We start from the raw sequence: 14,540 nt of genomic DNA, 5'->3' as shown, positions 1-14,540 counted from the left end.
TTGGGTTTTGATAATTGCTGTTAAATCATTCTTCTGGTATTCTGACCATTGCCTGCTAATTTTGAAAATTACTTTACATGTTTCAACAAAAGCAAGTTGGCAGGGAAACCAATAATCTGTTGGACTTTGCTATTGTTGTTCTTTTTTTTGTTACAAGATGTACATTTACACAGTAGCATTTACAGCCACTATACTAGATTTTTGTCTGCTAAGAATATTCATGACCTGCACCGATTGGCTAGACAGAGGGACCGAGCTGGGAAAGATGTGCAGCAGGTTAGGATGATAAAGGATAAAGATGGAAACATACTCACAAGTGAGGAGAGTGTTCTGAACAGATGGAAACAGTACTTTGAGAGGCTGATGAATGAAGAGAATGAGAGAGAAAGAAGGTTGGATGATGTGGAGATAATGAATCAGAAAGTGCAATGGATTAGCAAGGAGGAAGTAAGGACAGCTATGAAGAGGATGAAGAATGGAAAGGCCGTTGGTCCGGATGACATACCAGTGGAAGTAGGGAGGTGTTTAGGAGAGATGGCAGTGAAGTTTTTAACCAGATTGTTTAATGCAGTCTTGGAAAGTGAGATGATGCCTGAGGAGTGGAGAACAAGTGTACTGGTAACGATTTTTAAGAATAAGGGGGAGGTGCAGAGCTGTAGTAACTATATGGAGATACTGTAAAATTGATGAGCCACGGCATGAAGTTATGGGAAAGAGTAGTGGAAGGTATGTTACGAAGAGAGGTGATGATTTGTGAGCAGCAGTATGGTTTCATGGCAGCCACACCACAGATACCATGTTTGCTCTGAGGGTGTTGATGGAGAAGTATAGAGAAGGCCAGAAGGAGTTGCATTGTGTCTTTGTGAAAAAGCATATAACAGGGTGCCTCGAGAGGAGTTGTGGTATTGCATGAGGAAGACGGGAGTGGCAGAGAAGTATATAAGAGTTGTTCAGGATATGTACAATGGAAGTGTGACAGTAGTGAGGTTGGCGGTAGGAGTGACAGATGTATTCAACGTGGAGGTGGGATTACATCAGGGATCAGCTGTGAGCCCTTTCTTATTTGCAATGGTGATGGACAGGTTGACAGACGAGAATAGACAGGAGTCCCCGTGGACTATGATGTTTGCTGATAACATTGTGATCTGTAGCAAGAGTAGGGAGCAGGTCAAGTAGACACTGGAGAGGTGGAGATATGTTCTAGAGAGGAGAGGAATGAAGGTCAGTAGGAACAAGACAAAATACATGTGTGTGAATGAGAGGGAGGTCAGTGGAATGGTGAGGATGCAGGGAGTAGAGTTGGCAAAGGTGGATGAGTTTAAATACTTGGGTTCAATGGTACAGAGTAACAAGGATTGTGGAAGAGAGGTGAAAAAGAGAGTGCAGGCAGGGTGGAATGGGTGGAGAAGAGTAATTTATGACAGATGGCTATCAGTAAGAGTGAAAGGGAAGGTCTACAGGACGGTAGTGAGACCAGCTATGTTATATGGGCTGGAGACGGTGGCACTGACCAGAAAGCAGGAGACAGAGCTGGAGGTGGCAGAGTTAAAGATGCTAAGAATTGAACTGGGTGTGATGAGGATGGACAGGATTAGAAATGAGTACATTAGAGGATCAGCTCAAGTTGGATGGTTGGGTGACAAAGTCAGAGAGGTGAGATTGCATTGGGTTGGACATGTTCAGAGGAGAGATGCTGCGCATATTGGGAGAAGGATGCTAAGGATAGAGCTGCCAGGCAAGAAAAAAAGAGGAAGGCCTAAAATGAAGTTTACAGATGTGGTGAGAGAGGACATGCAGTTTGTGGGTGTAACAGAGCAAGATGCAGAGGACAGGAAGATATGGAAAAAGATGATTCGCTATGGCAACCCCTAATGGGAACAACCGAAAGATAAAGAAGAAAAAGAAGAAGAAGAAGAAGAGAATATTCAGAGCTATTGTTTTTAGACTTAGTGTCCACTTTATTATTTTTACGTATTTACACCAATACAGAGTCATTCACTTCCTTAACTTAAGAAAAGACTCAGTAAATTGTTGTACTTTTCTCTTTAAACTGTTAAAAATGTAAGTGATAATCTCTGTTTTCTGATTTAGAAAATTTTTCAGTTACAGATGTCTACTCAGAGTCAATGTTCAGTCAACGTTCAACGTATACACATTTAACTTATACAAGTTCAAGGGTTCACACAATTTTTTTTTAAGTTCATAAAAATGTAAAGAAATAAAAGGAGAGGTGCGATGCATGCAAGTTTGAGGAGCGGCTACTATCCTGCACTTTTAGTAATCCTGTTTCTTTAATGACATTTTATGGTTCTTTGCTGGGTTGTGTGGTTCCTCATAGCACCATTGCATGACCAAGCATCATTTCATACTGGGAAGGGTTCTTTGCATATGAAGTTGTTTTTTGGGCTTTGAAATACTATGTAGATATGTAGAAAAAAATGAAATCTTTAATGTATGGTAGGCTACCTAGCAGGACACTATCCATCCATCCATTTTCCAACCCGCTGAATCCGAACACAGGGTCACGGGGGTCTGCTGGAGCCAATCCCAGCCAACACAGGGCACAAGGCAGGAAACAATCCTGGGCAGGGTGCCAACCCACCGCAGGACACACACAAACACCAAGCACACACTAGGGCCAATTTAGAATCGCCAATCCACCTAACCCGCATGTCTTTGGACTGTGGGAGGAAACCGGAGCGCCCGGAGGAAACCCACGCAGACACGGGGAGAACATGCAAACTCCACGCAGGGAGGACCCGGGAAGCGAACCCGGGTCCCCAGGTCTCCCAACTGCGAGGCAGCAGCGCTACCCACTGCGCCACTGTGCCGCCCAGCAGGACACTAAGATTAAGAAAATCTGGGATTAGCCTGTGCTATTGTATGCAACATGAGTCCTTCTAAAATCATGAGCCATCGGTATTTCACAAATCTGTTACCATCTATTCATGGTTATTTACTGTATGGAGCCCGTAACAAATCTAAATAAATAAAGGTTCTTTCTGGAACCTTCATGTGGTGGGACTTTTGGGAATCAAAAATGGTTTCCTTATAGTATCACCCTGAAGAACCACTAAGAGTGTATTAGACAAGTGTACTAGATGCTTCACTGGTCTTGTTCACCCTACCATTGTAGAGTAAATACCTCCATGTGCATTTTGTTGTATTTTTTTCATTGTTTTGCTTAAAACATCAAATTTGTGTTGCAATTATGTCCCCAAAGCGTTCTTCACGCACTAAGCCCAAGTATACAAAGTTGGTGACGTGGCTTAGTGAGAAAATAAAGGTTTTAGATAAACTTCTTGCTGGAGTATCAGCTGCCACTATCACCCATTAGTTTGACATCAACAAATCAACTAGCTGACTAGAGGCTTCGAGGCTGCTGGTCCCATCATGAATTGCAGCCTCAAGGTTAAATATCAACCTGCCTCTGCTATTCTCACATCTCAACTGGCGTACAAAGTAGGAGCCAGTGTGTCCCCCAGTCTCAGTGACTTCTGACAGCAGTGACTGAAGTTTTTTTTTTTTTTAACTGAGATATTAGCACAAAAGGTCACAGAAGTCTAGTGAGTGGCTAGTGAGAAAAACTGTTTTTTGCAAGTTATTTTGTGGACGTCATATTTTGGGTCATTTCATGGTTACTGTTTAATGAAAAGTGCACATTATTAAAAATACTGTTTTGTTATGAAGAATTCCATGAAGAAAAGTGTATTTTGAGCAATCTCAAATGAAAGATTACAGTTTTAGGTGGTTGCTAGAACCAAACCCCCTATCTGCCATAGGTTCAATGTATTAACATTTGTGTTTTCGACTTTCCTGTCATTTGCAAAAGTTGAAGATTGACTGTAACTTGTTTCATCTTATGTGACTTATACTCAGTTACATTGAGATCCAGAACTAAAATGACCATTGTATTAAGCTGATGTCTTAGTCACATTCCTGGAATCCTTCCAGCATCTTTTAGCCTTATAGTGAGATACATTCTCCTGTTGAAAAAGCCATTCCCAAATAGGTCTTGTGCTGCCATATTCAGATATGCTGTGACTTTAAAATGTCATCTACACCTTACTAGAGGTCCAGAGTTTGATGTGAATGAAACCTGCCTACACACTACCGGCCTGCGTTGCTGAAATGTGTTGACAATGACTCATGGGAGTGTTTCATGTGCTCTGGTCTTCCCATCAGAGTGAATCCATGTGGATCCAGTATCCCTCTACTAGGTGATGTTCCTCCAGTATTGCACAATCCAGTGTTTATGTTTCTTAACTCAGTGTGGTTTTTTTTTGTTCTTCTTTTAACAGGAGTGGAAGTCAGCTGTGTTTTATGACAAAGTGGAATGAGCTGTGCATTCTCGTTCAGCCAAACTCAACTCTTAGTTCACTGTATAGTGGGCTCTTTGTTTCTCTACCAAAGTCATTTTAGCTACCAGCAACTTCTATCTAAAGAGATATTGTCAGTAATATTTAAGCTTCAAATGCATTGCTGTCTTTTTATTCTTTTAAAATAAAGAATAAACGAAAATACAAGCACACAGTACATACTGTATTCTAAACAAGAATTATGCTGTTTACTTGTATGGACAGTTTGATTGGCATCCCATTCCCTTGGTGGATGCCATTTCTTTGTTTTATAAGAGTTTCTCATTACCGCAATGTACATTAAGATCTACTGCAGTTATTTTAATTACAAAAAAATAGGATTTGGGGCGCCATTGAGGAGGCAGAGTTGCTTTGGCTTCTGTATGTGGTCTGCTTTATAATTGGAAACCAGCTATGAAAGTTGTAAAATGAAGTGCAATTAATTTCAAACTCCATCTGCAAGTGACGACTGATTTTCCTAATGAGCCAGACACAAAGTGATTAAGACAGGCAAGTAAACCGCAGCCATACAGACTTGAAAAGTTCAAACGTGTCAAGGCTGCTGCCTTAGCCACAAACAGCACTTCTTCTTGACCCATAGCATGAGTGCACAGCCAAATAAAAAGAAAAACCAAATCAGATACAGTATGTTGATGACTCCAACAGGGCTTACTAATACATATTATTATTACTTAAAATATAAAGGTGACTTAGCAAGAGACTATGTGGGTTATTTTGCATGCTGATTGGTTCTTATTTTGACATAATGATTTATTTTTGAGTTTGTTAAACAAAATCACAAAGAATAATAAGGAGCGATATTAAATGCTGACGAAATAAAGCCTGTAACATAAAGGATCCCAACCAACATGGGCACAAACAGTTCTCACCAGTTCTTGGGCAGGCAGTGCTGAAGCATCAAATCCTAAACCAACCAAGTTTAAAAAGTTTATACCAAGTATTGCCAGGGCACCTTATCTGTCTGTGTAACGTCATACTTTTTGACTCTTGATATGTTCTATTTACTGAAGTAGAAGATGAACATACTGAAATGTAAAAATTAGGTATAGAATATAAAACTACTACTGTTATTTCTGTAAATATTCACCTGGTCAGGGCACAATTTCCCTCTTTATATGGAAACTCAGTGAATATTGTCATTATCGGCTTTTACAATCCCTATAGAACAGACAATTTGTTTAAATTGGCTGTAAGTGGACTTTCAAATCGTAAGTTTAAAAATGTTATTTGCATAACCTGCTCCTACTCCCAGCTACTAGTAATGGACACAATGTGGGAAAGAAAAGAACACTCAGCTGTCATTCACGATAAGCCAGTTTAGTGTCATTAGTCGATCTGACAGCACGGGTTTTGTCACGGTCATTAAACTCAATTGATCTTCCTGCAACTCCCCCTAACTAAAATAAAGTAAAACTGCTTGACTATAATTAAACAATATCTAATAGATACACACATATGTAATTAACACTAACTGTTAATGGCAGCGTGGTGCTGCAGTAGTGTTGCACCTCACAACTCCACCAGTCTAGTGTGAATGTGGTATGGTATCCCATATCTGTGTGACTTTTCTAATGGTACTCTAGTTTTCCCTCACATCCTAAAGATGTGTGTAGTGGCTTAAAAAGCAAATCTTGGCAAATCTAGGTTGTCCTTGTATCAGTAAATGTGGCCAATGCATATGTGTGCCCTGTGATGGACTGACATCCTGTCCAGAGTTCATTTGTATGTGCAAGAACATGCTTAGGGGCCTATGATCATGAAAAGGAGCGCTTCCTCCCAATATACTCATTAAGTTCATTTTTAAATATCTCCACAATATACATGTATTTATTGATTGATTGATTGGCTCAATTATTTGTTCTGTGAGTGTGTATCCTTGTTTTTTATGTTTATGCTGCTGTATCTGAATTTCCCAATGGGATTAAAAAAGTTTATCGAATCTAATCTACTCTAATTTAATTTAGAATGATGCTGTATCAGTATATTCATCTTAGTGATATATTTAACTTTATTTGTAAATGTGTACAATGCTCTGGGTTTGTAAAGTGACTTGTGATACAGGGCTCGAGTGGAGGGTGGGCTGATGAGGCAGTCGCCTTAGGTGGCACATTGATCAGGTCGGCATTTTTATACAACAGTATTTTTTTAAACTTTATGAAATAATAACATAACAAATTTAGAGTTAATTATGAATTGCAATAATTAAATACTTATCAAGTACTTAATGTATATACTGTCTTTAAAAACAGTAAGAAATATTTTCACTTTAAAAATTTCAAATTTGTCAGAACTGAAATTACCATGCGTTTGGGATGCAAGAGAGAGTCCAGTTTCATTTCATATTTACTTTAGCAATTACATGGCTCAGTAGAAATATATATTTGGGTCAAAACGAAGTGGTGTAAAATGTACATACTTGTAATGTTTTAATATCTATTTTGTGCATTTTATTGTTTTTACACTGTCCTTTTACATTTTTCATTATATGTTTTTCCAAAAATAATGTTATTTTGTCCATTGTTCTGAGGATGTACTGTATAATGTGAGTATCACTGTATGCATTGTATGTTGATTAAGTGTATCGAGGCATGCCTAGTATGGAGGTTTCCTTTGGGGTGAGTCAAAAATAGGCCTTGCCTCAGATGGCATTATTTAAGGTGCCGGCTCTGGTGTCGTATATTGGTATATTGATATACAGTGGTATTCTGCACTCACAAATCAGCAGAGTCTCTGGGTGTAGTTCACGTCCTATGTCCTATACATGGATATTTCCTTGGGCACTCTGGTTTTCTTGTTATATTCCAAAGATGGGTTGGTAATGATAACTGACAATTCTAAGATGGTGCAAGGAGCTACTTGTATATGTGTTAGTATGCATGCAATGGACTGGTGTCTAGTTTCCATTCTCATATTCCATTTTCACTCTCCATGCATCCTAGACAGACCCAGATAAAGTGGATTTGAAACTAGGTGGAAGCCTCTTGTCTGCTTTTTATAATATGAACTGTTGGACACTTGTAAATTGTATTTTAAAATGGATTGTGTAAAATTAAAAATGATTTATTAAGTTGTTTATTGCTATGTACTGGTACATTTCAAACAAGACAACGAACAAAAAACCTTCAAACAAACAGTGACAACATTTTCACCTTTTCAGTAGTTTTATTGAAAAATGCCTCTTTTGTTTCAGAAATAAATAAGAAAATAAGGCTGTGGAATTCACAATTTGCAGTTAAAAAATGAAAGAAGCAATTCTATATTCATAGCATTGCAAACAATTTAAACTGCAGTGGATTTCGAGAAAAAAAAAAACTATATTCTGATCAAAAAACAAAAGTTCTAAATATACAATACAGACATGCAATTCCACCTTTGGTAAAGTCAGCTGTGAGTTGGAATAATACAACTGTTAAACATTTGTCTACACTGACAAAATGGAAGCTGTACGTAAGTGCTGATTGGAGATTCGGCTGGACTCTTTACTTTGAAAAAATAAAATACAAAAAAAAAAAAAACTCTATTCACAGAAATAACTGTAAAACAGTTTACAAATAGAGATGGATGAATGGTACAATATGCTTAATTGTAACCACAGAGGTTTAACAGCAAGATCCAAACGTGCTCGACAGGGTTTGATATTGTACATTTCCGGCTGCGTTAAAAAAAAGATTTGGTTTAATGAACAATTGCACTTATATTACAAGCAAAAATGATGGCAAGTAAAGGTATTTCTAAGAAGCCAGTAGGCATTAAAAAAAACAATTTTACACCAAAGTGCACTGGTTGCTGTGATTAAAGGATTTTCATATCTGTATATGCAAAATAATAGTAAACCACTTTTTCAGAATGAGAAATTCTTCGGGTTTTCACTCTGTTTTCCTGACATTTTGCTTCCTTGAGAGTGATTTCTTTCCTCTGTGGTTTCATGAATAACCAGGTGATTGCATTTCAGTTTCATAGTCTTCAGTCTCTTCCTCAGTTAAAGGTACAACGTGGGTTTCCGGTGGAGGCAGATAAGGTCCTGGTTGGAAATATTTTTCGAGTTCAATATAATGATTCTTGATATCTTTGAATCCACATGCACAGATATTTTTTTTTAACATTTACAGGATAATAAGGTTGCACACCTTATTGTTATGACACTGTAGACAAATTAAAACAGGGATATGACATTTTAGACAGAGAACAACCAGTTAGAGGCAGGGATGAACAAACAGGTACATGTAAACAACAACTTATTGCTCCAGAAATAGACGACATTTATTTAGCTGAAATGGTTGCTCGTGGGGTTGAAGTTTTTGTCCTAATCACCTGGCTAGAAAACATAATTGTACATTTACTTCACCAGATCATCTAAATATGACAACTATTGGGTTGACTAGAAAAACAGTGTGATATTAACTGAGAAAAAGTCACATGCTAGAATGAAAAAAATAAAATTGTGTTATACCTGTTATAAAACATAAGGACAGGCATTAGATATAAACTGCATCATCTGCCTTGTTAAAATACATGTTTTGTTTTCTGGTGCATTTGTTTTACAGCAATCAGGGGACTTAAAAGGACAAGAAGTAAGGAAAGTAGTGGGAAAAAAAAACTATCTGCCTATAAACTGCAAACATAGAAAACATCCATATAGACATGTACAAATTTTACATGCTGTAAATTAGCATACTCCAGAAAGCCAACAATAAGGGGTTATGGAGGCATACAGCAAGCAGGTTATAATGCAGATGCTTGTTGAGAGCAGTTAAATTGACGTTTAGTGGATTTGATTCAAAGAGAATCTTTACAAGGCACCATTAGTTTATTTACAAGGATCACTTCTACGTTTACCACATTAACTTTGTTGACTGGTGTAGAGTCTCCACCTTGTTAGTAGTTTAACAAGCCCACTTGCTGAAAGATGCTTCTTTTTTGGTTTGTTTATTGGATCAAGATGCAAAAAAAAAGAGGCCATCACTGATGTCTGTCTGATCTAGAAGCTGAAAGTGTTGTTAGTACAAGAGTCCTCTCCTTTAGGATGGCCAGCAAACTGTTCGTTAATCATTTCCTTGGTGATTATCCTTAAAGGCTCAAAAACGTGAGCAAATATCTCAGAGACAGGATTTTCAGGTATTCAAATTGTAAGATGCACAGACAACTTAGAAAATTTACTATCCCGAACCTGAAACAGGTTAAAGAGGATGTTAGTTTTCTGTGAGTGAAAACAAAGTATTTTTCTTTTTTATCTAAAATGATGGAGTGGTGAATATGATGGATGATAACTACAGACATAAATAATGGCAATGCATCCTTTAAAGTAGTGGTCTGATATTGCAGAACTATTAATGGTATCAATAAAAAATAGCATGTTAAATTTAAATATTAACAGTAAATTGAATTGTGACTATACCGTAGCATATCATCACCACTACCTTGTACATAAATATAGAGTGACACCAAAAAGTATTCACACATCACATTAATATCTGATGTTCAAGTAAACAAAGGAAGAATGCAAAGAGTAGTCAATTTACTCTTTGAATTGGTGTCAAAATTTTAAATGCACTCCTGCTTTTACAGTTAATTGTTAGCTCTAGTGATTAATCCATTCAGTTTTTATATGGTGGAGGGAGAGATGGAATTGGAACAAACACTTTTGTGCAACTGGTAGGCTCATTAAACATTTACTAAAAATAAGCAAAATAAATATTGGAAGGTTTGTTTGATTCTGCTGCTACAGTAATCACATATCCTAGCCATAAAAAATAGAAATGTGTGCAACAGGAATATCTAACAACTTCAGGTATGGGGTGACAAAGTGTGAGAGAAGGACTGAATGGTCTCTACTCATTTGTAATCTTCCTTAATTTCTTTTAGTACATTTCTACATTAAATAGCATCTGTAAAAAGACAAATTTTCCCCTGGAGACAAATAAAGATCGATCTATCTATCTATCTATCTATCTATCTATCTATCTATCTATCTATCTATCTATCTATCTATCTATCTATCTATCTATCATGCTATGATGCTATGATGCTATGCTTTTTCTTTTTGATCACAAATACAATAAGAAATAAGAGCTGCATTTCCAGCATAGAATAGATTGCTATGATTGTGTGTCATTATCATACATACTGTATTTGCGTCTATAAACATTCTGTTATAAAGCTCTTTAGGATGATATCAGAAAAAAAGTTTTTTATTAAATGATGTCTGATTTTTTTCTTCCTAATATTGAGTATGTCTTTGTGTAAGTTCTGATATGAGACAATATAAATAGGGAATTAAGCAAAAAATTTCAGTTTCCAACATAACCTGATTAAGTATTGGAGTTAAAATAATATGTTGCTATCATACTGTTTACACCCTCAGAGAGATGTCAAATGCTATGCTATTTAAAGATTAAAGCGTGTGTACAAAAGCCTATCTTAAGGGTGATGGAGACATTATAGGTGATGCTGTGTACAATACTATATTCCCACTCTCGTAAAAATTCCTCCAAAAACAATCAATCAAGCAGTTTACTTGCTTAATTTAATTCTATGCCACCATCGCTGAAAAACAGACTCCTTTTTGTGAGGGAATACATGTGTGGTTGAAATAAACCCTAGATTCCTTTTTTTAGTTTTCTTTGACAGGCTTCATCTTTGGAAAAAAGCACTGCATGGCTTAGGTTTCGGTGGCAGACTTTGAATTAAAAGCATATGCTTACGCCCATATATTCTTTTATGTAGACACTCCATAGAGCTTGAAATGCAGAATGGTGCCTGCAATTTATTTCCATCCCCAGGCTCATTTGCACCCTACCAAGGAAATCCGGCCCTTAATGTAAAATGTTACCACCTTGTAGATGAGAGTTTTTTTTTAACTTGCTAAAACAAAATTCTGTAGGCTTTGCATGGGTTTAATTAATTTCCACAACTACACAAAATATTTTATCAGCTTTGTTACTCATAGTAAAGGTTAAATGGACTTTGATTGATAATGTGATAAATTATAATCATTCATTGTAGGTATGTATAATATTATACATACATACATACATGCATTCTCTGAATGATTTGGTCCAATTCAGGGTTGCAGGGGACCATAACCACATATTGTATAAGCTTTAAAACACTGAAAAGATTAGGTATAAGCAGAAGAAAAGGTAGGGAGGGAATTTATGCCACCTTGTATAATGGAATATTTCCCAAAGGACCAAACAGGTTAAACCCAAAGTTCCATGTTCAAAGCAAATTAATGCCAAAAAGTGTCAGAAGAAAGTAAATAAGACCCTACCAAATCAGAAGAGAAAAATAATGCACTTTTCATGCCAAACCTTCTACAAATCAGAGTATGTTATTTGTTCCTCAGGCATGGAAGGATCAATATCACTGTACTCTGTGCACTTGACATTAACGTTAATATTGAACTTGAGCTTGATCAACTACCAAATGACAATGTGGTAAATGGGACATGTGTGAATATGTTTTGGTGACAGTTTAAAATACTCATTGTCCAGCAAGTGAAAAAGCCTGAATTATTGTACTGTATACAATAAAAGCTAACAAAACTAATAGTACTGGCTCATTGTTGTAACTCACCTGGGAACCCTTGGCCTCCATTGTAAGGAATACCAACACATTGGGAAGAGTCACAATATCCTGGTGGACCTTGGGGACCCCTTACTCCAGGGATACCATGGCGGCCTGGTGGACCAGGTGGTCCTGGTGGGCCTCGAGATCCTGGAGGTCCTGTTCGTGATTCTCCTTGTGGGCCTGATTAGTAATAAAAAGATATTATTAATTTTCTCAAATTACTGATAAAATTATTTATAACATATATGCTATTCACTCCATTCAATAAGAAAAAAGTCTGCTCTACAGCCTGTTTCGTACTGTTGTCTAGACAGCCTAAACCTCCTGACTTTTTTCTTCTTCTTGCAGGCTTCCACATATGTTGTCAATGAAACCAGAAGACTAAGCATAAAGTGCAACAGTCTGAATAGCCTCTGTAAAATGACTCATCAGCACTTGCTTCTCTATTCAATGGGAATTAACATGCTTTGATTCACAGAAACAAGGCTTGGCAACATTTGCCCCATGTTAGACATGAACTGCACATTTTTTCCACTCCTTCTGTGCAAGGACAGACTCAGGGAGATTACTGCATTAGATGACAAGGACACTGCCTTGTAGTTAAAATACATGTGTATCAAGGTATTTTGATACTATTACCTGTGCTTCTTAGGTACATGAAATAGAGCTTTCCTTGGTCATTCTGCTATTATATGTACTGCCTATACTATTAACCTTTCTTAAGACATTCTGTATAGAAGTGCAAAAACAAATAGTACTAATGGGACAAAATTAAAATCTAAACAGTTTTAGTCACAATTTTTTCAGACAAAACACAAATAAGGCTTATCTTTTGATTTTGGAAATTAGCAACAGAACACTTATACAATGCACTGCAAGCTTTCTGTTTTTTCTCCTGCAGTTGTAGCATGCAAATAAAATATCCTTTGGACCATCAGAAGTTAATATGCATTTATAACTAATTACAAGGCAGACAACACAGACACAATAGCCTGAATCCTTGTTTATCCTATTTTTAGAGTACATTTACATGGAATATGGGTGACAGTTTGAGTTAGTTATTTTAACAGAAAGCAATAAAAACCAACATCCCAGGTGTTAAGAACCAGATGTTTTTTTCTTGCAGCCGTTATATTGTTTGCATGGAAGAGGCAGATAAATAAATAAAAGTAAAACAAAAGAAATGTGCAGATATATTCTGTTTTGAAAACTTACTAAGTTACTGTGAGTCTTACTGCTAAAATTAAAAAGGGCATTATTACCTTCACAATATATTAAAATAAAACTGGTAAAAGTAAAGCATTATTGTTTTTTAAATCTGGTTTGAAAGAGATAAAAAAACATGTCTGAGTAAAGGCATTGCACAGCTGAGTACAATAGAAAGTCTCTGAGGATATCAACCTATTGTAAATAAAAACGATATATTGCTTACTAAAGAACATCCTGCATAAGCTTAGGCATATGAAGAATATAGTATATTTGTTCAATGTAGCAGACTGGTTCGAGAAGACTCTAAGATAGAATTATACTATGACTATATCTTGGCCAATGGCTACCTCACTTTTAAATGAATGTGGGGTGAACATTTTTGGTCAAGTCTTAAAATGCATCTGCCAAACCTTTTTAAATAAACAGCAAATAAAACATTTGTGGACACTAAAACAAATTAAGGGGAAGTGTTTTTTGTCAACATATGTTCTCATGCCAGTTATACAACTACTATTATTTTCATTAATACAGTGCATTTGTAGTGGAATTTGTATCCTTGGACATTATGATTTCAATCTCGACTCTTTAAGCACGATTCTCCTAGTCTAGTTGCCATTGTCTGCCACACAGAAACTTGAGCTGAGGGTAAGGTATTAAGAAATGGGAAGTCTCCATCCATCCATCCATCCATCCATCCATCCATCCATCCATCCATCCATCCATCCATCTATTCATGTTCATACTAGCTCTGGGCCATGGGGGTTGCATTAGCATCAAGCATAAAGGAGCAAAAAAAACATGGATGTGATATCAGTCAATCACAAAGCAAAGCCTGTGATATGTGACCAAAATACAGAACACAAATAATCCTAACACACAGGACTATGAATGTTCGAGAAATGCCAGAGTACCTAGAAATAAACCCACCCAGACCAAAAGTAGGATATGCAAACTCCCAACAGGTAGCAAGCAGAAGGAAATCTGAACTTATCACTCTAAGACCAACGATCAAAGCCAAGACCCTTCTTATCAAAACTCTTGATCTTTCACCAGGAGTGATGTGTGTACGTGCAGCATCCTCTTGACATTTATAGCAAATGCTAAATATTCCAAAATGAACATTATTAAGAAATAGTTACAGGAATTATAACAGTAGACATGTCATTTGAGATCATCTAGGTTGCATTGAAATGGTGGCTACTGGAGTGTAAATATGCAGCATCACACAGTTAAATGAAACTCATTTGGTACTTACACTGTCATAAAACAGATGCACATCAGTGACAGAGCTCACCTTCTTTCATACACATGCCTATTTGAAACATTTCTTTTTTGCACAATGTAGTAGCATTTTTAAGTAGTCTTCTAGTTGTTCGATAATTA

At 36.8% G+C, this 14,540-nt stretch overlaps 1 protein-coding gene and 1 long non-coding RNA gene across 5 annotated transcripts in view; one reads left to right on the top strand and one right to left on the bottom strand.

The window, feature by feature from the left end:
- Nucleotides 1-14,540, top strand: part of LOC127527290 (uncharacterized) — a 349,656-nt gene that overhangs the window by 139,492 nt on the left and 195,624 nt on the right. The window lies entirely within an intron of this gene.
- col12a1b (collagen, type XII, alpha 1b) overlaps nucleotides 7,521-14,540 on the bottom strand; it is a 167,320-nt gene continuing 160,300 nt past the window's right edge. For 2 of the 4 annotated variants that reach the window (XM_028797515.2, XM_051925540.1), the window contains 2 exons: nucleotides 11,955-12,128; nucleotides 7,521-8,400 (listed from right to left, as the gene is read on the bottom strand). In XM_028797515.2, coding sequence (XP_028653348.2) covers nucleotides 8,303-8,400; nucleotides 11,955-12,128 — 272 coding nt within the window. In that variant the 3' untranslated portion in view covers nucleotides 7,521-8,302. Of the gene's footprint in view, nucleotides 9,547-11,954; nucleotides 12,129-14,540 lie in introns of all 4 variants that reach the window. The other 2 variants (XM_051925538.1, XM_051925539.1) reach the window with 2 other exon arrangements.

This window comes from Erpetoichthys calabaricus, chromosome 3 (assembly GCF_900747795.2).
Source record: "Erpetoichthys calabaricus chromosome 3, fErpCal1.3, whole genome shotgun sequence".
NCBI lineage: Eukaryota > Metazoa > Chordata > Cladistia > Polypteriformes > Polypteridae > Erpetoichthys > Erpetoichthys calabaricus.
Note: the sequence above shows the minus strand (reverse complement) of the source record. Positions and strands in the feature narration are given on the sequence as shown.